The 27,465-nt window shown below is 40.3% G+C and overlaps 1 protein-coding gene across 6 annotated transcripts in view; it reads right to left on the bottom strand.

Annotated features, from left to right (window-relative positions):
- ncoa1 (nuclear receptor coactivator 1) overlaps nucleotides 1-27,465 on the bottom strand; it is a 209,857-nt gene that overhangs the window by 92,339 nt on the left and 90,053 nt on the right. For all 6 annotated transcript variants that reach the window (XM_060914223.1, XM_060914222.1, XM_060914227.1 and 3 more), the window contains one exon: nucleotides 16,240-16,345. In XM_060914223.1, coding sequence (XP_060770206.1) covers nucleotides 16,240-16,328 — 89 coding nt within the window. In that variant the 5' untranslated portion in view covers nucleotides 16,329-16,345. The remainder of the gene's footprint in view (nucleotides 1-16,239; nucleotides 16,346-27,465) is intronic.

Here is a 27,465-nt window from a genome sequence, read left to right as displayed (position 1 = left end):
AGTAAAAGGTCTCTGTCAGCCAACAACCAGTCTGTCCAAAAGGATCCAAAGGATACCACGGCGAAAAAAATATAAATCTAAAAATTGCATTCTTTTTAATAAATTTTAATAATACTGAATTATTAAATTGTGTAATTAATAGTTTATTTTTTCTTTGTCTTTTATTTTGAAGTGTATAGAATTTACAAATTTGTATATACAAGACCACGCCCATAGCACCATGTTTTTTTGACACTGAAGAAGGCTGAAAGCCGAAACGTTTGTCGAGAATAAATTTTTAATAATGTTCAAAAGTTGGGTGTCAGAGTGAAATTTTTCTATTCTACATTTTATATATATATATATATATATATATATATATATATATATATATATACACACACACACACACACACACAGTATGTGTGTGTTCATGCGTGTTGGGATTGGACATGTATAAATAATTACATTACATGTAATTAGTTTATTTCTGCCATCGTTTTAAGCGCATTTCTTTGTGTAGGGCAGGGGTTCTCAACCTTTTGCAACCTGGGCCCCACCAAAGCTGGTTCATTGCAGTTGGGGGCCCCTCTTCTCGCCCCGCCCCCATCCCCCCCCCAAACACACTCACCCGCAGTGACGCCACCCGACCTACAGCACCTTACATCGACAGATAGATAGATAGATAGATAGATAGATAGATAGATAGATAGATAGATAGATAGATAGATAGATAGATAGCTAGCTAGCCCTGGGCTAGATTATTATTATTATTATTATTAGTAGTAGTAGTAGTAGTAGTAGCAGCAGTAGTAGCATTATCCATTCCATAGAAATACATAGGCCTATTATCATTATTAGGCTATTGTTATAATTGGCAGTAGCACCACATTTCTAATCTGCTTTCGGGCATTATTATAATTATTATTATTATTATGGCCTATTATCATTACTAAGCTGTTGGCAGTAGTACAAGACTTATGTTCTTTCAGGCATTATTATTATTATTAGGCCTATTATTATTATTATTATTGCTGTTGTTGGTTGTTGATATTATTATTATTATTATTATTATTATTATTATTATGCTATTATTAATAATAGGCATTATTATTATTATTATTATTATTATTATTAGTGTTTTTATTAGGTATTTTATTAGGCTTATCATTAGCTGGCTATTGATATCATTGGGAATTGGGACCAGGCGTGAATTTAGGTTTTACTTTTTACTGTGCCTTTGTGATCTGCATTTGCGTTAATGCGAGACCTGAGCCTGCTTTGCCTTACAAAGATCCTCGATTCTTGGCGAAATGTTTGACAAGCACAGTCTCAAGTCATCCTCAATTTGCGCACGATTGCGATATTTCGTTTTGAGCGCAGTCATTTTTGAAAATCCTGCCTCACACAAGTAGGTCGATGCGAATGGGATGAGCAGTTTCAAGGCTACGTCACACAGTTGCGGGTACTCCTGCATCAATGCTGCCCAGAATGTCGAAAGAGGGCATGAGGTGAAGACTGCCTTAAGTCTACTGTCACTCTTCAGCTCAATAAGCTGTTCCTGCATGTCAACTGGAAGTTCGTCAGCAGTACACACAAATGGATCTCGAACCCACGCAAAAGAGCGATAATCCTCTGTGAAGTATGCCGCAAACTGTTTTCTCATTACCGACAGGTGCTCTGACGCTGCTTGAAAGACAGATGAGAAATCGTGGGAAGTGCCTGCATTACTGATAAAGTCTGCAAGGCTTGGGAACATATCACAGTTCCCCCGACTGATGCGGCCACACACACAAGATTTTATGATAGATTTTATAATAGTATTGATTTGTATGTAATAGTCCAATGTCCTGCATTTTGACATGGGTAAATGTGTTGTATCTGCTTAGCTACTATAGCCTGTTAGCCCCAGATTTTTTTTTTCCCTCCGTACATGAAGCCTACTCGCGACCCCCCTGGAGTACCTCCGCGCCCCACCAGGGGGGCGCGCCCCCCCGGTTGAGAACCACTGGTGTAGGGAATTCCATAAATACAGCAGACAGTGTTGTAGTCGAGTCACTAAACCTCGAGTCCGAGTCCAGTGTTCAAGTCTGAGTCGAGTCCACTACTGATCCGAGTCCAACACTCCAACTGCACCATTTGACGTTGGCTGTTTCAGTGTCATTAACATTAGTTTGTTCCTGAACAGGTGAACGTGCTTCTCTTTATCAGGGAGTGTGAAGTATTCTGTGAGAGATGGCTGGGAGACGGATGGAAGTGCAGAAGGTGTGTTTATTAATACAAGTGAAGACGGTAAACAATCCAGAACGGCAGGCAAAATCGTAAAACGGTGAAACAGGCAATAGGTCGAGCGAGGCGCAAACAGGCAATCGTAGATTGAAATCGTTGCTTTCATCAGTACAAGCAACCAGGAAACCGAAGGAACAGCGTTTCACACAAAAAAGGCAACGGACAAACGACGCAGTTTGTGGATTATGTAACGTTAAAAGTGTCAGCCGGTATAATGCCAATTACTACGACACTGCACGTTTCATTAGTAGTGGTTGTAAAAACACACCTGAATATTTCGTATTTCCTGCACGTAATCTTATTGACATTGACTGAACACTGCCCCCTGGTGGACTGAATATCATATTTAATTTTGATGCCGAGGTGTTAGTGAGGCATTTAAGAATAATATAATTAATAAGTTCGAATACTATTCGAATGTCTAGATTAATTTCCAAACGAACTTCGAATATGATTTTTGGGCCAAGGTCAAAGCCTTACAATAAAGCATGGGGTTTTTCTTTGGAAATTCCCGAATGCACGTCTGCACTCAAGCCGAACGGCAATGCAAGTAAACGGAAGTGGACTCAACTCAAGCGGTTTGTCTTGAATGACGTCACGTGCCGAGTGGTCACGAAAATCGCCGAGCAGAAATTCGCCGCAATCCGCACTAACTTATTTTAATTATTACTTATTAACAATCCTTCTTGGGACCAGAAGAAAATTACAAAGGGTTTTTTAACATATTAAGTTTCAAATGTGCATAAAATTAAAACCGTTGCCTATGAGCTTTAAAGTTAGGGCATGACTCGGACTCGAGTACCACAAGCCTGAATTATGATATTCAAGTTTCATACCATTTTGTGTCTAAACGACAGCATCGTAACTCCTCCTCGCAGACAGGGAAGGAACTGATATTTGAAGCCCATTCAGATGGGTTCATGATCCCTTCGTTATTTTTTATTAACAGTATGAACACTTGTTCAGCCTCAGGACGTCTCATGAAGCCTGCTAAAGAAAAGACTCTTGGCCAAACGGCAAAAACAAAGTGCTGATGTCTCAGTATGCGACTCCAGAATACAATATCGATTTCATATTACTAAAATTACAAATCATCCATGTCCTGAATCACTCTGAATAAATAAATTACTCCAAGTTACTCCAACATCAAGACTCCAAATGCACTATTATCACATCACGTTTCATCTGGAGACTGGACGGAAATATCTACACATCGTAGGAAAGAGCGATGAACAGTGTTAGTCGTTCAACTCCGCTAGCAATCTCAGGTCCTGTGGTAAAAGAGATCACTCGAGTCTGATTAGCCTCATACTCACAGCAGAGCTTCATGACGGTCCTGGACTACACCTGGACTCGGTACCGCATTTTGATATTCTTTCAGTGCGTCAGGGGATGGTTTTAAACCCGAGCTAGGTTTAGTCATGAATATTATAAAGTCAAAGTAAAAAAAAAAAGTTTGTGAACCCCTTGGAATTTTCTATATTTATGTCTAATTCCCATATACAGAGATGCCTACCCCAAATTTTGAATTTCAGTATTCTTGAAAACATTTTTCAGTATTTTGGAATGACTTTCAGTAACATTAATTTATGCGCATTTCCATTATAAAGAGGTATATATACCAATATGTTTAACATTTAAATTATTAAAAATTACTGTTTTGTGTGAATTGAATAAACAAAACGCGAGCAGCCATCTCAACTGAATTTCCACTCGACAAATTTCTAGAGCATACAATATATCACATTTTTATAAATACAATAGTGTTCCCTGTTTGCAGACATTACGGTTGACTACCAATCACTGGTATTGAATGTAACTCCTCAAAAGTATTATATTATATTGCCTGGCAAAATGTTCTACCTGTTAACGGATTCTAATAAAATTTAAAAAATTTCTTATTTCATGCCAAAGAGAGTCCGACATTAAGATAACAATGTCCCAATATATAAATACTCCAGCATAATGCTTCAGAAGAGACTTTGAATAAAATGACATTTATAATTGTATTTAAAACAGTGGAATGATCAATTTTTTGCCACAATCCCAACAGCACTAATCATAAAATTCTGTTTTTGATCATACTACATGTACATTTGCACTTGCAACACTGAAAAGACTTTGAATTAAAGAAGTACAGCCAGTGTTTGACGTTTCAGTGAATAAAAATCAGACATGTAAAAAGAAACTGAATAAGTTTAACTCACATTTCATGGCACTAATTGGCAAGTTCAACTCCAAGCACAGGTCAACCATCACCGCTTCAGCACGTGTCACATTCCGTGTCTTTTCATCCACAGATTTCGTAAAAAACTGCTGGATACCCCCAGATTTACTTTCCGCCTGACTCGCCATTTCAGCATACTCCATATGTTTTTTGTAGCTGACATGCCGCCTGCAGTCATCGCGACCACCATGTTAATGTCAGTTCTACACAGTTTGCAGTGCGCGTATCCATTGCCCTTTTGACTGGGTGTAACGCACGGCCATTCTACCATATATCGTGGGAGGAACACCTGAGACCTGTGCTTCACTTGTCCCGATACTGAGCGTTTAATTTCCACTATTGAGAAGCAGCACCATGCGTGTGTGATGCCAAGCGAAAATAGCGCGAACAAATGTGCGGTATCTGCGCATGTCACGCACAGCATGTGTGGTTGTCATAAAAATAAATGGCCGTGAATTGCGCATGGATTGAAAAAGTCGCTTGGACATTTAAAAACAACTCACTGGAATTTTTTAAGACTTTATAATAATTCCGTACAGAATAACACTGTTTGCCGTAACATCGTATTTACGTAACTTTTCCATACAAAATACGGCCAATCCGTACTAGTAGGCATCTCTGCATATAAAACATGGTCATATCTTCATGTAAGTCACAATAATGGACAAAGACGGTCTCCTGTTTTCAAAGAATGTTTGACCATATTGAAAAAATCATTCAAACTGTGAAACTGAAGGTTGGGAAAAAGTAAGTGAACCCTAAGCTAGTGACTTTTTAAAAAGCTCATTGCAGTCAGAATTTAGCGCACCTGGGTTCCAGTTAATGAAACGAGCTCAGAGGTGCGGCCGAGAATTACTCCGATTGATAAAAACCCCTGAAAAGTTTGAGTTTGAACTTTTGACAAGAAGCATATCCAGATGGGAATCATGCCTCGCACAAAAGAGCTATCCGAAGACCTAAGATCAAGAATTGTTAACTTACATAAAGCTGGAAAGGGTTACAAAGTCATCTAAAAGATTTTAGGTGTTCATCAATCTACTGTCAGGCAAGTTGTCTATAAATGGAGACGATTAGGTACTGTGGCTACTTTGCCTAGAAGTGGGCACCCCGCCAAGATGACCCCAAGAGCACAACCCAAAATCAGTAAAGTGCATATCACGGGTAAATTCAGGAGCAAGATCAATGTAATTCTCCTATTTTATATTAAACTTTGGTCAAATATCTGTAACATTCTGCATTTTATGCAATTTTTTTTACCTTGCGCAATACCAGAAAAATTCAGTTGAAATCGAGCCATTTGAGGTGAATTGGTCCGCCTCTGAAAAAACTCGCCATTTGGATTTCCTGGCAAACATTGATTTTCGTGACGTCGCGTGCGGGACGCCTCCTTCTGAATCCTACGTCAGCGCTGGTTTGTTTATGAGAAAACGACCTGGTGGTTTTCTGCAAATTTTTTCAACGTTATCGCGTAATTATTAAAATGGCTAACAGATGTATCGTAGGAGGGTGTAGCAACACCAGTCTTGATGGGATTAGTACTCATCGTTTCCCAAAAGACCGGACAATGAGAGAGAAATGGGAGCGCTTGGTCTACACAGGCTGTGCACTGAAACCGTGCAAAGCTCTCGCAGCCCGCTGGCGCTTCCGCAGGTAACGTCACGAATCTGGCTCCAGACTCCCTTGGGATTTTTCCAGACGCGTTTTGTTATTTTATTTTTTTCTGCTGTAGACAGATGGCCTTGTGCAAAATTACCCTTCTGGATGAGTGTGTAAAGGGACATACTTTCATATAAAAAAAACAAAACAAAATTGGTCCAGGATATGCACCTTAATGAGGTAAAGAAGAACCCTAGAGTGACAGTGAAAGACTTGAAGATGTCATGAGAACTGGCTAACCAATGATCTCTGTTCATGATTCAACAATACGTAAAACATTGAACAAGAAAGGAGTCCATGGCAGGACACCAAGAAATAAGCCACTGCTGTCAAAAAAGAACATTGCTGCATGCCTGAATTTTGCCGAAGAGCACTTGGATACTCCGCAATGGTACTGGGAAAATGTTTTGTGGAGTGATGAAACCAAAATTGAACTATTTGGGAGGAACAAGTAGAACTCCATTTGGCGCAAAAAGGGCATTGCATATCAACAAAACATCATCCCTACAGTAAAGTATGGTGGAGGGAACAGCAGGATTTGGGCCTGCTTTGCTGCGTCAGGGCCTGGACAGCTTGCCATCATTGAGGGGAAAATGAATTCCCAAATTTATCAACAAATTTTCCAGGATAATGTGAGGGTGTCTGTCCATCAACTGAAGCTCAGAAGAGGCTGGGTGATGTAACAGGACAATGACCCCAAACATCGCAGCAAATCCACAGCACAGTGGTTTCAGAAGAACAAAATCCGCCTTTTGGAGTGGCCTGGTCAGAGGCCAGATCTCAATCCTATCGAGATGCTGTGGAATGACTTGAAGGCAGCCATACACAGAAGACAACCCAAGAATATGGAAGAGTTAAGGCAGTTCTGCAGGGAAGAACGGGCTAAAATTCCCCCTGCATGATGTGCAGGTCTGATCTGCAGTTACAGGAAGCGCCTGGTTGAGGTCATTGCTGCCAAAGGAGGGTCAACCAGTTATTAAATCCAAAGGTTCACTTACTTTTCCACCACTACTGTGAATGTTGAATGCATTTCTATAATAAAGTCATGAAAAAGTAGAAATTTTTTTTGTGTTATTGGCTTAAGCTCATTATGTACATCAGTATCTGTGACTTGGATGAAGATCAGATCACTTGATTACCAATTCATGAAGAAAACCACATACAGTGCTGAGCGTAAATGAGTGCACCCCTTTTGAAAAGTAACATTTTAAACAATATCTCAATGAACACAAACAATTTCCAAAATGTTGACAAGACAAAGTTTAATATAACATCTGTTTAACTTATAACGGGAAAGTAAGGTTAATAATATAAACTTAGATTACACATTTTTCAGTTTTACTCAAATTAGGGTGGTGCAAAAACGAGTACACCCCACAACAAAAACTACTACATCTAGTACTTTGTATGGCCTCCATGATTTTTAATGACGGCACCAAGTCTTCTAGGCATGGAATGAACAAGTTGGCGACATTTTGCAACATCAATCTTTTTCCATTCTTCAACAATCACCTCTTTTAGTGACTGGATGCTGGATGGAGAGTGATGCTCAACTTGTCTCTTCAGAACTCCCCAAAGAAAATAATGTCTTTCCACCACAAAGGTGAAGGCTACAAGAAGATCAGCAAAGCTTTACTTCAGGGCTCGAAATTAACTTTTTTTCTTTGTGTCCCCCAGTGGTCCCGAATTCTGTGTTGTATTGTCCCGAATGGAAGCAATAGTGTCCCCATTTTCTTCCTCTCTGAAATAACCAGTGGTTAATATTATCATATGAAGTTACTATTATATTTGTAACTATGCGATTTTGAACCCTTTATATCATTTTTACAATAAGTCACAAGACACAAGCGACACGTCCTATACATCATCTACTTCAAAATTACAGTTATTGCATTTTCAGTTTATTAAACTTTGGTGATCTCACTGTATGAATAGATACCCGTTTATTTAAAGGGGCCAACTAGCTCATTCAGAAAATGTTTCAACTCCCTACATCTGCAGTACACTTTAGCTGAAAATAAGACCCCTTTTATGTTCATTTCATCTACTTATACCTTGAATATCTGTTGGCACTTATAAGGCCAACTTATAATTTTCACCATTACCGTTATCCATAGCCCTGTGATGACCTGGCAACTTGTCCAGGGTGAACCCCACCTTTCGCCCGTAGTCAGCTGGGATAGGCTCCAGCTTGCCTGCGACCCTGTAGAACAGGATAAAGCGGCTAGAGATAATGAGATGAGATGAGACCGTTATCCATTTTTATGAACTTTCCGTTATCCATTACCGTTATCCATTTTATGTACTTTCCGTTATCCATTTTATGTACTTTCCGTTATCCATTTTATGAACTTTCCGTTATCCATTACCGTTACCCATTTTTATGAACTTTCCGTTACCCATTTTTATGAACTTTCCGTTATCCATTTTATGTACTTTCCGTTATCCATTTTATGTACTTTCCGTTATCCATTTTATGTACTTTCCGTTATCCATTTTATGTACTTCCGTTATCCATTTTATGTACTTTCCGTTATCCATTACCATTACCCATTTTTATGAAAATTCCGTTATCCATTTTATGAACTTTCCGTTATCCATTTTATGAACTTTCGCTGCCGAAACGTGGGTGCAAATGTTAGCACCATCAACATAGTGCCAGCAGGTCCGAGCCTAGTTGTGCTGCTGACTGACTAAACTTTCTGAACTAGAAAGACACCAAGAAAACTCACTTATTCTGTTGAACGGTATCTTCCGTCAATATCATCCACATCATTCCTGCTGTATTTTATAACGTGTCTAACAGTGTTCATTAAGTTTATTCAGTTGCTAGCGTTGCCTGCAGACCAGGCGATGACACTTTGGATCCTGAAGGTCCCGGAGACGTTATGTCTGGGCTTTCAGTTTCTTCCCCGCGGTCGGTCCGCTTCAACCACTTCAGCATTTTTGTTCTGGCAAGAGTCGGCGCAGCGTGTGCGGTAGCAATTCCATTCCAAGTCCATATAATGCGGACTCCGGCCGAAGATTCTAGAACAGAATGCGCTGCTCTGTAGCCTACGGATGCAGGTGCATCGAAAGTGTAGCTACTATGTATTTTTCGCTGTTAACGTTTTAAAATTAAAATTGACAAATTAGGTGAATGTCTACGTATGTGTTTGTAAATAATATTAATGTAGAACTTTTTTTCTAGATCTATTTTTTTTCCATTGTCCCGGGATTGTCCCAGATATGATAATTTTGTGTCCCGATGACATTTTTTATGGTCCCCGGGACGTCGGGACACCGTTAGTTTCGAGCGCTGCTTTACTTATCAGTCAGAATACTGTAGCAGAAGTGGTACAAAAATTTAAGAAAGATGGAAGTGCAACCATCTCACAGAGACGTCCAGGTCATCCACGGAAGTTAACACCTCAACAGGAGCGTCTTCTGATGAGAAGGGTTGAAGAAAATCGGCATGCAAGTTCACTGCGGTTATCTAAAGAAGTAGAAAGCCAAACTGGGGTGACTATTTCCCGTGACACAATACGGCGTACACTGCAGAGGAATGGCATGCATGGATGCCGTCCACGAAAGAAGCCTCTCCTAAAGCCCAGGCACAAAAAAGCCCGCTTAGATTTTGCCAGGGCCCATGCTGACAAAGATGAAGACTACTGGGACTCTATACTCTGGAGTGATGAGACCAAGTTAAATGTTTTTGGAACTGATGGCTTCAAAACTGTATGGCGTCGCAAAGGTGAGGAATACAAAGAAAAATGCCTGGTGCCTACAGTGAAACATGGTGGTGGCAGTGTCCTTATGTGGGGCTGCATGAGTGCTGCTGGTGTCGGGGAGCTGCATTTCATTGATGGCATCATGAATTCACAGACGTATTGCTCTATACTGAAAGAGAAGATGCTACCATCACTCCGTGCCCTTGGCTGTCATGCACTTTTCCAACATGACTAAACACACATCTAAGGCCACTGTTGGATTTCTGAAGAAGAATAGGGTGAAAGTGATTCAGTGGCCGAGTACATCTCCTGATCTGAACCCAATCGAACACCTATGGGGAATTCTGAAGAGACAAGTTGAGCATCACTCTCCATCCAGCATCCAGTCACTAAAAGAGGTCATTGTTGAAGAATGGAAAAAGACTGATGTTGGAAAATGTCGCCAACTTGTTCATTCCATGCCTAGAAGACTTGGTGCCGTCATTAAAAATCATGGAGGCCATACAAAGTACTAGATGTAGGAGTTTTTGTTGTGGGGTGTACTCATTTTTGCACCACCCTAATTTGAGTAAAACTGAAAAATGTGTAATCTAAGTTTATATTATTAACCTTACTTTCCCGTTATAAGTTAAACAGATGTTATATTAAACTTTGTCTTGTCAACATTTTGGAAATTGTTTGTTTGTTTAAAATGCTACTTTTCAAAAGGGGTGCACTCATTTACGCTCAGCACTGTAATTCCAAAGGGTTCACATACTTTTTACTTTGACTGTATAGTGATCCATCACAGCAGGTTCTGGTGCTAAAATGAGTTCTGTCATTACATATTATTCTATCCATAGTCACTGGATATGAGCAATCGCACGCTCTGATTGGCTACTCTACTACTAGGCTATCGGCTCATATACTGCGAGTAGAGAAAAACAAAATGGCAGAGTGCGTTGCTGAACCAACCGTGGTCGAAATAAAAACTCTACGAGAAGAAAAAAAAAATACCCAAAAAAAAAGCAACAAAATATGGAATGAAAGTACATCATGGGAGGAATATATCTGTTTTTTTTTAAGTTTTCTAAAGTTATTATTATTATTATAGCAGCATTTTTCACAAATTGCTCCTGTAATTTCTCCAGTTCGTTTACATTCATCATCTTCAAGCTTTTTTTTTTTTTTTTTAAGACTGGTTCAAAAGCTCAAAGAAGTTTGAAAATTACAGAACTGAAGTGTCCAAGCAAGAATTAAATAAATATCTCAAGCTATTCTAGACCTCGGCACGACAGCAAGACGACACTTTCTACAAAAAAAAACACTAAAGTCGATCCGTGCCGCCATCGATAGGTTCTTAAGAAGTCACCGAAGCAGAAATGATTTTGTCAGACGTTTTGTATGAAGTTATTTATCGAATTTGCAAAAAATAAAAATGCTCCGTTTCTCAAAATCCAGTGAATGTGGATAGAATAAAACAGCTATTCCACTCAATCTCATCGTACATCTCTTACATACGACTATCAGCTTATGTACGACTCGATTTTGTGGAATAATTGTTAAATTATTACTTTCAACATCTGACTTTCAATGCAGCTCGAACACCTGTTTTCTTCTAGCCTGAGCCCGCCCATCCTAAGCGTGACGCGACACGGGGGCCTGTTGCGAACTTAGTCTGGCAAGGCAAGCTATCTCCAGCTCTTCCAAGCTCCCGAAAAATCGGGAGCCAATCAACTTTGAGCATCTCCAACGGCCCTGGGTAGAGGCGTGTTCAAGGCAGTGACGTAGTAGAACTGCGACCGGAAGCCATAGATTGTTTACAGAATCTATGCCGGAAGCGCTTCATTCACTAGAAACATTACGAACATGGAGCAGCGGCAAGCCTTTGACACAGCGGTAGATGCTGTATTGAAAGCATTCAACGGGAAGTTCTCATTGAAAATGGAGCAAAGAGCAGCCCTGGAGGTATTTATCTTCTTCCTGTTACTCAAGCAGTTTCCGTCGCGTCACATACGTCAGAGGAAAGAGTGATGTGATTGGTTTAAGCTTCGTCACAGCCTTTTCTGGCTTCGACCAGTAGCAAACTGAGGCATTTCAGGGAGGCGGGTCAACCACGCGCTTTGGGAAACGGTTGGGCTTAATATCTTTGCCAGACCAAATGCTCGCAGAGCTTTGAAGTCGCGTTAGCCAGGCTAGTTTTCTTCAGGAATTTTCTGATGACTCTGCTGTTGTGGGCTGCATTAAGGGAGGTTGTGAGGGGGAATACGGGGGCATAATAAGGGATTTTGTGGGCTGGAGCAAGCGCAACCACCTGAGGCTAAACACCTCAAAGACCAAAGAAACGGTCTTTGGTTTTAGGAGGAAGAGACCCAAACCTGATCCTGTCTTCATACTAGGAACTAGGGATGGCGAAAACTAAAAAAAAATCTTGACCGACCACCGAGCCTCATTAGCCGGTTAAATTCTAGAATTGGAATTATTAGAATCTATTCTAAATCTAACCGCGAGCGTCCGCACATTCAGTCCCAGTCACTGCCCTCCACTCACGTTACCTTTTCTACAGCGCGAAACATTTAGTCAAACGCGGCACTGACGTCGAGGGGTTTGTATTGGAGCGGAGGACAAATGGCTCCAGCTTAGAGACAGTTTCAGTTGCAGAGATGCCTACCCCAAATTTTGAATTTCAGTATTCTTGAAAACATTTTTCAGTATTTTGGAATGACTTTCAGTAACATTAATTTATGCGCATTTCCATTATAAAGAGGTGTATATACCAATATGTTTAACATTTAAATTATTAAAAAGAACTGTTTTGTGTGAATTGAATAAACAAAACGCGAGCAGCCATCTCAACTGAATTTCCACTCAACAAATTTCTAGAGCATACAATATATCACATTTTTATAAATACAATAGTGTTCCCCGTTTGCAGACATTACGGTTGACGACCAGTCATTGGTACTGAATGTAACTCCTCAAAAGTATTATATTATATTGCCTGGCAAAATGTTCTACCTGTTAACGGATTCTAATAAAATTTAAAAAAAATTTCTTATTTCATGCCAAAGAGAGTCCGACATTATCTTAATGTCCCAATATATAAATACTTCAGCATAATGCTTCAGAAGAGACACTGAATAAAATGACATTTATAATTGTATTTAAAACAGTGGAATGATCAATTTTTTGCCACAATCCCAACAACACTAACCATAAAATTCTGTTTTTGATCATACTACATGTACATTTGCACTTGCAACACTGAAAAGACTTTGAATTAAAGAAGTCCAGCCAGTGTTTGATATTTCAGTGAATAAAAATCAGACATGTAAAAAGAAACTGAATAAGTTTAACTCACATTTCATGGCACTAATTGGCAAGTTCAACTCCAAGCATAGGTCAACCATCACCGCTTCAGCATGTGTCACGTTCCGTGTCTTTTCATCCACAGATTTCGTAAAAAACTGCTGGATACCCCCAGATTTACTTTCCGCCTGACTCGCCATTTCAGCATACTCCATATGTTTTTTGTAGCTGACATGCCGCGTGCAGTCGTCGCAACCACCATGTTAATGTCAGTTCTACAGTTTGCAGTGCGCGTATCCATTGCCCTTTTGACTGGGTGTAATGCACGGCCATTCTACCGTATCGAAAATAGCGCGAACAAATGTGCGGAATCTGCGCATGTCACACACAGCATGTGCGGAATCTGTGCATGTCACACACAGCATGTGTGGTTGTCGTAAAAATAAATAGCCTAACCGTGAATTGCGCATGGATTGAAAAAGTTGCTTGGACATTTAAAAACAACTCACTGGAATTTTTTAAGACTTTATAATAATTCCGTACAGAATAACACTGTTTGCCGTAACATCGTATTTACGCAACTTTTCCGTACAAAATACGGCCAATCCGTACTAGTAGGCATCTCTGCAGTTGGCCATGATGGCGTTGAAAATAAAGTCAAGTGCTAGAAGTAGTACATAACATTCAGTGATGGGAATAACGGCGTTAAAATAAAGGCTGTTATAACGCCGGGTAATCTAATTAATTAGCTACAATCGTTATAACGCTGTTACCAATATCAACACGCCGTTACTGCATGGTATTGAAGTTGCCCTGAAGCCATCACCGACTTGGCTCACAGACATAAAAGCTGCGTTTGTCACTCCCCCTCCAGACACCGCTGTCATTTCATTCTCTCCCCTTCCCTCCAAAAGTCGGCATCTGCGCCTTTAGTTTGTGTGGAGGGATATGATCTGCAATAACATGCATTGTTGGCTACAGACCGAAACATACTTTCAGAATGCACTGGCCAAGGCAGGACTAAACTCCATGTGCCGCCTTATAATAATTTAAAAAAAAAAAACAGAATAGTAATTTGTAAGCTAAAAAGCCTGTGTCTACACTTTTCTTTCGCCGAGTGGCAGCTGTGTTCAACTGGGGCGGGACATGACTGAATGGGTGTTTCTGATTTGTCAGCTGTCGTCCTTACACCGCATGGCACGCCCCAAGCGTTTACAACACAGAATTCCAGGTTCTCCGCTCCAAAACGATTGATTTTTTTTTAACCGACAACCAAAAAAAAAAATTAACCGGTTGACGTTGATTCGGTCAAACGGTCATCAGTTAACATCCCTACTAGGAACCGAGGTGGAGCAGGTCCTCAGCTACAAATACCTTGGGATACAGCTGGATAACAAGCTGGACTGGTCCAGCCACACAGAAGGGGCAAAGCAGACTATATTTTTTAAGACGGTTGCGTTCTTTTAATATCTGTAAACCACTTCTCTGCACCTTCTATAACACTGTGGTGGCCCCGTGCTTCGTTTTTTGGTGTGGGGGTCGGTGCTCGCACATCAGACAGAAACCGTGTCAAAAAACTGATTAAAAAGGCGAGCACCACCATTGGTGCCCCTCAAGACCCAATGGGTTGAGCAGGTGGCTGAAGTGAGGATGCTAAGAAAGATGAACGCAATAGTGAATAATGACTTGCACCCACTTCATGCCCTGGAGGTGTTTCGGGAGAGCACCTTCAGTGGCAGGCTGATCCCACCAAGATGGAAGACTGAACGCTATAGAAGGTCTTTCTTGCCAGCCGCCATCAAGCTCTTCAATGTGCGATAAACTCCGGCACTTTAGCATTCCAGCACTTAATACCCCAGATTTTTACTCGAGTGTTATTCGTTTATTTATTGTATTTATGGTTAGAACTACTATTTTTAGCTTAATTTTTTAATTCTGAATTTCTAAATTTTATTCTCTCTATAAGTTTGTGAGGGGGCGGCACGGTGGTGTAGTGGTTAGCGCTGTCGCCTCACAGCAAGAAGGTCCGGGTTCGAGCCCCGTGGCCGGCGAGGGCCTTTCTGTGCGGAGTTTGCATGTTCTCCCCGTGTCCGCGTGGGTTTCCTCCGGGTGCTCCGGTTTCCCCCACAGTCCAAAGACATGCAGGTTAGGTTAACTGGTGACTCTAAATTGACCGTAGGTGTGAATGTGAGTGTGAATGGTTGTCTGTGTCTATGTGTCAGCCCTGTGATGACCTGGCGACTTGTCCAGGGTGTACCCTAGCCTGGCTAACGCGACTTCAAAGCTCTGCGAGCATTTGGTCTGGCCAAGCTATTAAGCCAAACCGTTTCCCAAAGCGCGTGGTTGACCCGCCTCCCTGAAATGCCTCAGTTTGCTACTGGTCGAAGCCAGAAAAGGCTGTGATGAAGCTTAAACCAATCACATCACTCTTTCTTCTGATGTATGCAACGCGACGGGGCTAACTGGTAGATTAAACTCTTACCGAAGCCGGTCGGGAGCAAGGCGAAAACGTCCTTCCTTTCAATAAATACCTCCAGGGCTGCTCTTTGCTCCGTTTTCAATGAGAACTTCCCGTTGAATGCTTTCAAGATAGCATGATTCTGTAAACAATCTATGGCTTCCGGTCGCAGTTCTACTACGTCACTGCCTTGAACACGCCTCTACCCAGGCCCGTTGGAGATGCTCAAAGTTGATTGGCTCCCGATTTTTCGGGAGCTTGGAAATGCTGTAGATAGCCTGCCTGGCCAGACTAAGCTCGGAACAGGCCCTCGTGTTGCGTCACGCTTAGGATGGGCGGGCCCAGGCTAGGTGACCCCGCCTTTCACCCGTAGTCAGCTGGGATAGGCTCCAGCTTGCCTGCGACCCTGTAGAACAGGATAAAGCGGCTAGAGATAATGAGATGAGATAAGTTTGTGAACTTTGTTATGTAGATAGATCTGTTTTTATTTTTATTATTTATTTATTCCTGTCCTAAGTATGATTGATGAATGAATCCTGAGTATGGCTGATGCTGCTGTAACTTGTAATTTCCTGCAAAGGATCATTAAAGTATCTTAAATATCATGTACAAATCAGGTCATTTACACTTACCTCGGACCAGAGGTGTCACAAGGAGAGCCTTTCCTTTTGCGTGACTCCGGGGTGACAGGGTCAAGGGCACTCTCTCCTGAGGCACTCATGTTGAGCTTATGCAAAGCTGTAGGAGAGAAAAGGGGTTCAGATGAGCACGGAATACAATCCCAACTAGACTACACGAAAGTATTTGATTCATACAGTGTCTTGCAAAAGTATTCATCCCCCTTGGTGTTTGTCCTGTTTTGTCGCATTACAAGCTGTAACTAAAATGGATTTTTGGAAGGTTAGCGCCATTTGATTTACACAACATGCCTACCGCTTTAAAGGCGCAAATTATTGTCTGATTGTGACACAAACAGTAATTAAGATGAAAAAACAGAAATCTGGAGTGTGCATAAGTATTCACCCCCTTTCGTATGAAACCCCTAAATAAGAGCTGCTCCAACCAATTCACTTCATAAGTCACATCATTAGTTGATTAAGATCCACCTGTGTGCAATCAAAGTGTCACATGATCTGTCACATGATGTCTGTATAAATCAACCTGTTCTGGAAGGACCCTGACTCTGCAACACTACTAAGCAAGCAACCTGAAAACCAAGCAGTACCCCAAACAGGTCAGAGACAAAGTTGTGGAGAAGTATAGATCAGGGTTGGGTTATAAAAAAATATCCCAAACTTTGAATATCCCAGGGAGCACCATTAAATCCATTATAGCACAATGGAAAGAATATGGCACCACTGCAAACCTGACAAGAGAAAAAACGCCCACCAAAAATCACAGACCGGGCAAGGAGGGCATTAATCAGAGACGCAACAAAGACACCAAAGATAACACTGAAGGAGCTGCAAAGATCCACAGCGGAGATGGGAATATCTGTCCATAGGACCACTTTAAAGTGCATATCACGGGTAAATTCAGGAGCAAGATCAATGTAATTCTCCTATTTTATATTAAACTTTGGTCAAATATCTGTAACATTCTGCATTCTCTGCAATTTTTGTACCTTGCGCAATACCGGAAAAATTCAGTTGAAATCGAGCCATTTGAGGCGAATTGGTCCGCCTCTGAAAAAACTCGGCGTTTGGATTCCCCGGCAAACATTGTTTTTCGTGACGTCGCGTGCGGGACGCCTCCCTGTGAATCCTACGTCAGCGCTGGTTTGTTTATGAGAAAACGACCTGGTGGTTTTCTGCAAATTTCTTCAACGTTATCGCGTAATTATTAAAATGGTTAACAGATGTATCGTAGGAGGGTGTAGCAACGGCAATCTTGATGGGATTAGTACTCATCGTTTCCCAAAAGACCGGACAATGAGAGAGAAATGGGAGCGCTTGGTCTACACAGGCTGTGCACTGAAACCGTGCAAAGCTCTCACAGCCTGCTGGCGCTTCCGCAGGTAACGTCACGAATCTGGCTCCAGACTCCCTTGGGATTTTTCCAGATTTTAGTTTTTAGTTTATTTAGTTTAGTTGAAACAGGGACCATGCACAAGAGTCATTGGTTACAAAAGTAAGAAGATGGCTTGCGCCAGATTATAGCTAAAAAGTTAATTTCTATCTGCAGTCCCTAGGCAGGTAAAACAAATACAAACAAAATACATGAAAATAAGAGCAGCCATAGGTGCACAAATGCATGTGCGCAGACACACACACACAATCAGTTAAGAATTAAGACATAAGATATATAATTGCAGCATTACATAATATGATTAATGTTGACAAGACTGGTTGTCTTTTGTTCTGTGTTTTGAGATAAGTTTGTGAACTTTGTTATGTAGATAGATCTTTGATGTGTTTTGTTATTTTAGTTTTTTCTGCTGTAGACAGATGGCCTTGTGCAAAATTACCCTTCTGGATGAGTGTGTAAAGGGACATACTTTCATATAAAAAAAACCAAACAAAATTGGTCCAGGATATGCACTTTAAGCTGTACACTTCACAGAGTGGGGCTTTATGGAAGAGTGGCCAGAAAAAAGCTATTGCTTAAAAAAAAAAAAAAAATCATCATGTTTGGAGTTTGCCCAACAGCATGCGGCAGACTCCCCCAAACACATGGAAGAAGATTCTCTGGTCAAATGAGAGTAAAATCGATCTTTTTGGCCATCATGAGAAACGCCGCGTGTGGTGCAAACCCAACATCCTGAGAGCACCATTCCTACAGTGAAGCATGGTGGTGGCAGCATCATGCTGTGGGGATGTTTTTCATCTGCAGGGACAGGAAAGCTGGTCAAGACTGAAGGAAAGATGGATGGCACTAAATACAGGGCAATTCTGGAGGAAAACCTGTTTGAGTCAGCTAGAGGTCTGAGACCGGGATGAAGGTTCACATTCCAGCAGAGCAATGACCCGAAACATACTGCTAAAGCTACACTGGAGTGGTTTAAAGGGAAACTTTAAATGTCTTGGAATGGCCGAACAAAGCCCAGACCTCAATCCAATTGAGAATCTGTGGCATAACTTGGAGATTGCTGTACACCAACGCAACCCATCTAACTTGAAGGAGTTGGAGCAGTTTTGCCTTGAGGAATGGGCAAAAATCCCAGTGCCTAGATGTGCTAAGCTAATAGAGACATACCCCAAGAGACTTGCAGCAAAAGGTAGCTCTACAAAGAATTGACTCTGGGGGGTGAATACCTATGCACACTCCAGATTTCTGTTTTTTCATCTTAATTATTGTTTGTGTCACAATAAAACAACAATTTGCACCTTTAAAGTGGTAGGCATGTTGTGTAAATCAAATGGTGCTAACGCCCCAAAAATCCATTTTAATTCCAGCTTGTAATGCAGCAAAACAGGACAAACACCAAGAGGGATGAATACTTTTGCAAGACACTGTGCAAGCTGAGGGTCGGAGGCCAGTGAAGCTATGAATAAAGACCGAATTACACATCATTTCCATCAGAAATATAATCACCCAGCCAAATCAGGAAGCTCAATGATCACACTGAAATCAGTCAACTTCACACTACACACAGCCCGAGGTGACTGCTTTATTTACACTGACGGCTCAATCATGAACAAAAAGCCGCTCTGATCCATGGCTCTGTCCAGCCGTGAAGGCGTCCAACTCATGATTGTGGAATCTGGACTCGTCAGGCAAATGTGAGAGCACCACATGGGAATGAAGAAGCAGAGACACAGCAGCAGCACCGGAAGGTCATTTGTGGGTTAAATGCTCCACTGATACAGGACGTGCTTCTCTGGGTTGAGGGGAGCTGCGACATTCCATTAAAAATGAGAACAGTCTTAAGCTTTTCCTAACTCAGGCCTATTTTGTAGCATCCATGTCGGGCAGCACACACAGCCCACACATCTCCGACTGCTGTTCTGAGAGTCTGCAGAGCTTTCACAGACAACTCCAGAAAGGAATGCTTAGATTAACCAGGACCAGGTTTCCTCTTCATAAATCAGCTGAACCATGAGAAACCGATGGTTTGGTGCTGCATGGATCTCCGAGGAGTGTCAGAAACAGAACTGTAATACGTCTTATAATTAACAATTATTATACAGTGGTGCTTGAAAGTTTGTGAACCCTTTAGAATTTTCTATATTTCTGCATAAATATGACCGAAAACATCATCAGATTTTCACACAAGTCCTAAAAGTAGATAAAGAGAACCCAGTTAAACAAATGAGACAAAATTATTATACTTGGTCATTTATTTATTGAGGAAAATGATCCAATATTACACATCTGTGAGTGGCAAAAGTATGTGAACCTTTCCTTTCAGTATCTGGTGTGACCCCCTTGTGCAGCAATAACTGAAACTAAACATTTCCGGTAACTGTTGATCAGTCCTGCACACCGGCTTGGAGGAATTTTAGGCCGTTCCTCCGTACAGAACAGCTTCAACTCTGGGATGTTGGTGAGTTTCCTCACATGAACTGCTCGCTTCAGGTCCTTCCACAACATTTCGATTGGCTTAAGGTCAGGACTTTGACTTGGCCATTCCAAAACATTAACTTTATTCTTCTTTAACCATTCTTTGGTAGAACGACTTGTGTGCTTAGGGTCAGTGTCTTGCCGCATGACCCACATTCTCTTGAAATTCAGTTCATGGACAGATGTCCTGACATTTTCCTTTAGAATTCACTGGTATAATTCAGAATTCATTGTTCCATCAATGATGGCAAGCCGTCCTGGCCCAGATGCAGCAAAACAGGCCCAAACCATGATACTACCACCACCATGTTTCACAGATGGGATAAGGTTCTTGTGCTGGAATGCAGTGTTTTCCTTTCTCCAAACATAACGCTTCTCATTTAAAGCAAAAAGTTCTATTTTGGTCGCATCTGTCCACAAAACATTTTTCCAATAGCCTTCTGGCTTGTCCACGTGATCTTTAGCAAACTGCAGACAAGCAGCAATGTTCTTTTTGGAGAGCAGTGGCTTTCTCCTTGCAACCCTGCCATGCACACCATTGTTGTTCAGTGTTCTCCTGATGGTGGACTCATGAACATTTAACATTAGCCAGTGTGAGAGAGGCCTTCAGTTGCTTAGAAGTTACCCTGGGGTCCTTTCTGACCTCGCCGACTATTACATGCCTTGCTGTTGGAGTGATCTTTGTTGGTCGACCACTCCTGGGGAGGGTGTAACAATGATCTTGAATTTACTCCATTTGTACACAATCTGTCTGACTGTGGATTGGTGGAGTCCAAACTCTTTAGAGATGGTTTTGTAACCTTTTCCAGCCTGATGAGCATCAACAACGCTTTTTCTGAGGTCCTCAGAAATCTCCTCTGTTCGTGCCATGATACGCTTCCACAAACATGTGTTGTGAAGATCAGACTTTGATAGATCCCTGTTCTTTAAATAAAACAGGGTGCCCACTCACACCTGATTGTCATCCCATTGATTGAAAACACCTGACTCTAATTTCACCTTCAAATTAACTGCTAATCCTAGAGGTTCACATACTTTTGCCACTCACAGATATGTAATATTGGATCATTTTCCTCAATAAATAAATGACCAAGTATAATATTTTTGTCTCATTTGTTTAACTGGGTTCTCTTTATCTCCTTTTAGGACTTGTGTGAAAATCTGATGATGTATTCGGTCATATTTATGCAGAAATACAGAAAATTCTAAAGGGTTCACAAACTTTCAAGCACTACTGTATGTTATACAAGGTCTTTCTGGTAAAATCGTGCGCTCTGATTGGTTCCTTGTTGGGTAGAATTTTCCCGTAATGCCCGTGGACGATTACGGACTTTCTTTCCAAGGCAGCAGCTTTGCAAAAAAACAACGACAAAGAAGGATGAATTGGAAATCAAAACGGAATCAAAAGTGGCCGAAACACAAAAGACAAAACGAGAGTCACAGAGTTATTCAAGAAATGAGCAACAGAAAGCATTCATTAAACTGCTCACTGCTAACAGAAATTCACTTTTGAAACTGCTAGCTGTTTATTCTGCATGTTACAAATATGACGTGACTGAAAGCAGTGTCACGCCTCATTATAATGATCATCTGTTTTAATCTTAGAAATTAAAAAAAAAAGTCAGATAATAAACTCATTCACCTCGATTGCTTGGTCTTTACGGGAAAACATCAGACCGAGGTCTTTTTGTACACGGCTTGGTCTGTACTGCCAAGCCCTCGGTCTGATATTTTCCCGTAAAGACCGAGCACTCGGTTCATAAGTCATTATTATTTGCTGAAGGCGAGGTGAATACTGGTGAATAATAACGGAGATGAAGTCGAGGTTATTATTCACCGATATTCACTGAGCCCGAGGTGGATAATTGTTTTAGTCTAAATACACAAGTGATTTTTTAAATCGCATTAAAAAAATCAGTTATTTCAAACTTCAAAAGCTGCATGCAAATGTAATAACTGCGCAGTACAGACTTGTGTCACTTATCTCTGCCAAGTCACATAAAATACTTTGGAAATAGATCAAATAAAAAATAAACCACAATTCCACCTTACCTTTGAACAGATTCAGACCAAATTTTTTTGCATCTTTTGTGCTTTTAGGAAGAGCGTTTTCTTTCATAATTTATAATTCTTCCTCACTTACGGTGATGAAGCGACTGGCCGCCATTTTGCTGAGTTGCTCAGGGTGATTATCAGGAAATAATCTGAATCTCTCGACCAATCAGCGCACACGATTTCCTATAAAATCACTTGCGTATTTATACTAAATTGTCATAGGTCTTGTAATTGTGACCTTCAGTCCTATAAGGTGTCTCCCATTCATTCTTCACCCAGACAGACCTGAAAACACCAATGATCTTAAAATTATCTGGTCAAGCAGCAATTTTTTATAAGATTATCAACATCGTGCACACGCACACACACACGACAGTGTTTCAGGGCTATTACAGGTTTAAAAAAAAAAAAGAAAGAAAAACAGATCCACTGTGAGCTACTGCTCACTTGCGTATCGCCGCACTCTCGCTTGTATCAGAATGCAAGCGATCGAAGGAATAGGACGCTTATTTAAATGTTGACTTCAGCAAATAATTAACCCTGAAACAAGTGAGTAAAGAGCAGCGTCGCTCCCCAGGGATTTCACATAGCATCCTGCTACACTGGCATTTTGAAATAGCATTTTGCTTCTTGAAACAACGTCAAATTCACTGTATAATCGATTTATAAAATTAACCCAGATCGCATCATATTTATACCATGATGCTATAAGGCCCTGGGGAGAACATTTGTTGTGTCTCATTGTCTGAATACTTACATATGAGTACAAACCATTCACAAATCATTTTTTTAAAATCTTTTCAACCATTTGTTGATTAACATGTCATTTAGATGGAAAGACAGGGGAATACAGGGTTCATCTGAATCCACTGGTTCCAATGACAGAAATAGTCATTTACACAATTAAACACCATCACATCCAAGAGAAAAAGTTGTCCATATTAATCTGCTAGTCCAAAAAAAAAGTTACAAAACTTTTGTAAATCCACGCTATATGTTTTGTAAGTACATTCAGTCGGTAAACAGGAAGTCGGTGTGCAACAGACCTGAAAACGGTCTACACGGTATAGAACCCCAAGCTGAAGTTCGGTACCAAATATCAAGCAGTTGTGATTCGTAGTTGCTGAGAAAAGTGTTACGAAAATTTTGTAAATCCACCCTATATGTTTCATAAACACATTCAGTTGGTAAACTGGAAGTCGATGTGCGACAGACCTGAAAACGGTCTACACTAGGGGTTTTCAAAGTGTGAGAGAGTCAGCCCCCCCCAGAGAGCAAATAAACAACAGCGCCCCCCCTTTACAATTTTTGTTACTGCTATACTTAAATGTTCCATTCGTATTTTAAAAAAATGGTTGTTGTACACTTTTATTTTTTTCTTTTACACATTTTAAACATCTGTGCTTTTTAAAAACCTTTTTTTTTACACATTTTAAACATCTGTGCTTTTTAAAACCTCTTTTTTACACATTTTAAACATCTGTGCTTTTTAAAAACCTTTTTTTTACACATTTTAAACATCTGTGCTTTTTAAAACCTCTTTTTACACATTTTAAACATCTGTGCTTTTTAAAAACCTCTTTTTTTACACATTTTAAACATCTGTGCTTTTTAAAAACCTTTTTTTTTTTACACATTTTAAACATCTGTGCTATTTTAAAACCTCTTTTTTTACACATTTTAAACATCTGTGCTTTTTTAAAACCTCTTTTTTACACATTTTAAACATCTGTGCTTTTTAAAAACCTTTTTTTTTACACATTTTAAACATCTGTGCTTTTTAAAACCTCTTTTTTTACACATTTTAAACATCTGTGCTTCTTAAAAACCTTTTTTTTACACATTTTAAACATCTGTGCTATTTTAAAACCTCTTTTTTTTACACATTTTAAACATCTGTGCTTTTTAAAACCTCTTTTTTTACACATTTTAAACATCTGTGCTATTTTAAAACCTCTTTTTTACACATTTTAAACATCTGTGCTTTTTAAAACCTCTTTTTTACACATTTTAAACATCTGTGCTTTTTAAAAACCTTTTTTTTTTTTACACATTTTAAACATCTGTGCTATTTTAAAACCTCTTTTACACATTTTAAACATCTGTGCTTTTTAAAACCTCTTGTTTTACACATTTTAAACATCTGTGCTTTTTAAAAAAAAAAACATCTTGTTTTACACATTTTAAACATCTCATAGCATCGTTAGCTAGCACCTCTTGGCAGACAACACACTGTGGCAGTGGAGCATCTTCAGATCCAGTCCATGAAAATCCAAACTTTAAATAATCGTGGTCATACTTCCTTCTTTTTTTGCTTGGCCCAGACTCTGTCTCCTCACTAACTGTAGCTTTAGGTACTAAAAATCGATCCATTTTGTCTCTGGTAAAGGCTAGCTGAAGTTCGCTAAATGTCCGCAATAGTAACTTATTCTGGTTTATTTTTCCTCACGTTGCGCCCCCCCGGAAGAACTCTGGCGCCCCCTAGGGGAGGCGCGCCCCACACTTTGAAAAGCCCTGGTCTACATGGTATAGAACCCCAAGCTGAAGTTTGGTACCATGTACCAAGTGGCTATGATTTGTAGTTGCTGAGAAAAACAGTGTTTCGGACAGAGGTAAACCAGTATTAAACACCCCCTCCTTCAGAGCTTGGGTATTTAAAAAAAAAAAAAACACCTCAGAATTTCCAGAATTAAATAGTCAAACTCTGGTGGACTATATAGTGAGTTCGCCATTTTGTAGTGCTGTCCAAATGTATAGTGAGAATTATTACACCCTATATAGAGGATTCAAAGTATCCCACAAGGCACCGTGAAAAGTAGTGTACAACCGATGGTCACTAACCAAGCAACAGATACCATCATGCACTGCGGTCGCGCTGAAAGGGAGGGGAGGGGCAGGAGGGTGTTGGGATGAATGGACAGAGGAAGAAACGCGTTATAAACGGAGTACAGTTAAAAATAGTAAGGGAATAGAAAAAAGCTCAAATAGAATAAGAGATAAAATACAAGAATAAACTAGAAAAGCACTCGGAGAGCGCAGACCTCCGCCAAGAATCCTTTAAAAAATTCCGGGATCCAGAAGGTGATCCGGATCACCGCCAAAATTTAATGGATGTTACTTGTGCCCAGTCACACCTCTGGGAAAAATTTCAGAGCAATCCGTTCATAGCTTTTTACCGTAATGTTGCTAACAGACAAACCAACAAACAAACAAACCAACGCTACCGAAAACATAACCTCCTTGGTGGAGGTAAAAAGTTCCAGTGCAGAGCGAGGAAATCATCAAAAAGCCTCAAATTTGATTGAATAAAAGGCAGCGGCAAAGAAGAAAGGATTCAGCCTTGATTTAAAAGAACTGAAAGATGCAGCAGAGACAACGTACTTTGTATTTATTAATGTGGGAAATACGTTCGGTATGACATGGATTTATCACAACAAATACTGTACACGCGTGTATTGATTATTTTGAAAACCCACCAGCCGACTGATCTGGCACGTTTTAATTGTGCGACAGTAATGACGGTGCGATGGAGTAGTGTCCGAAAGCGTTTTTTTTTTTTTCCATTTTACCAATGAGCTCACTATATAGTCCTCTATATAGAATTCCCTATATAGTGAGTAGGCAGTTGTGAACAAGTGAGCAATTTCAGACACAGTCCATATTTACAATTTTAAAAAAAAAAGTAGTCTTTCCTCTTTTTTTTTTAACCTATAGTAGCCCTAATATGCCATCATACATACAACCCCGATTCCAAAAAAGTTGGGACAAAGTACAAATTGTAAATAAAAACGGAATGCAATAATTTACAAATCTCAAAAACTGATATTGTATTCACAATAGAACATAGACAACATATCAAATGTCGAAAGTGAGACATTTTGAAATTTCATGCCAAATATTGGCTCATTTGAAATTTCATGACAGCAACACATCTCAAAAAAGTTGGGACGGGGCAATAAGAGGCTGGAAAAGTTAAAGGTACAAAAAAGGAACAGCTGGAGGACCAAATTGCAACTCATTAGGTCAATTGGCAATAGGTCATTAACATGACTGGGTATAAAAAGAGCATCTTGGAGTGGCAGCGGCTCTCAGAAGTAAAGATGGGAAGAGGATCACCAATCCCCCTAATTCTGTGCTGACAAATAGTGGAGCAATATCAGAAAGGAGTTCGACAGTGTAAAATTGCAAAGAGTTTGAACATATCATCATCTACAGTGCATAATATCATCAAAAGATTCAGAGAATGTGGAAGAATCTCTGTGTGTAAGGGTCAAGGCTGGAAAACCATACTGGGTGCCCGTGATCTTCGGGCCCTTAGACGGCACTGCATCACATACAGGCATGCTTCTATATTGGAAATCACAAAATGGGCTCAGGAATATTTCCAGAGAACATTATCTGTGAACACAATTCACCGTGCCATCCACCGTTGCCAGCTAAAACTCTATAGTTCAAAGAAGAAGCCGTATCTAAACATGATCCAGAAGCGCAGACGTCTTCTCTGGGCCAAGGCTCATTTAAAATGGACTGTGGCAAAGTGGAAAACTGTTCTGTGGTCAGACGAATCAAAATTTGAAGTTCTTTATGGAAATCAGGGACGCCGTGTCATTCGGACTAAAGAGGAGAAGGACGACCCAAGTTGTTATCAGCGCTCAGTTCAGAAGCCTGCATCTCTGATGGTATGGGGTTGCATTAGTGCGTGTGGCATGGGCAGCTTACACATCTGGAAAGACACCATCAATGCTGAAAGGTATATCCAGGTTCTAGAGCAACATATGCTCCCATCCAGAGGACGTCTCTTTCAGGGAAGACCTTGCATTTTCCAACATGACAATGCCAAACCACATACTGCATCAATTACAGCATCATGGCTGCGTAGAAGAAGGGTCCGGGTACTGAACTGGCCAGCCTGCAGTCCAGATCTTTCACCCATAGAAAACATTTGGCGCATCATAAAACGGAAGATACGACAAAAAAAGACCTAAGACAGTTGAGCAACTAGAATCCTACATTAGACAAGAATGGGTTAACATTCCTATCCCTAAACTTGAGCAACTTGTCTCCTCAGTCCCCAGACGTTTACAGACTGTTGTAAAGAGAAAAGGGGATGTCTCACAGTGGTAAACATGGCCTTGTCCCAACTTTTTTGAGATGTGTTGTCATGAAATTTAAAATCACCTAATTTTTCTCTTTAAATGATACATTTTCTCAGTTTAAACATTTGATATGTCATCTATGTTCTATTCTGAATAAAAATGGAAGTTTCAAAATTCCATAATCATTGCATTCCGTTTTTATTT

This window comes from Neoarius graeffei, chromosome 2 (assembly GCF_027579695.1).
Source record: "Neoarius graeffei isolate fNeoGra1 chromosome 2, fNeoGra1.pri, whole genome shotgun sequence".
Lineage (NCBI taxonomy): Eukaryota > Metazoa > Chordata > Actinopteri > Siluriformes > Ariidae > Neoarius > Neoarius graeffei.
Note: the sequence above shows the minus strand (reverse complement) of the source record. Positions and strands in the feature narration are given on the sequence as shown.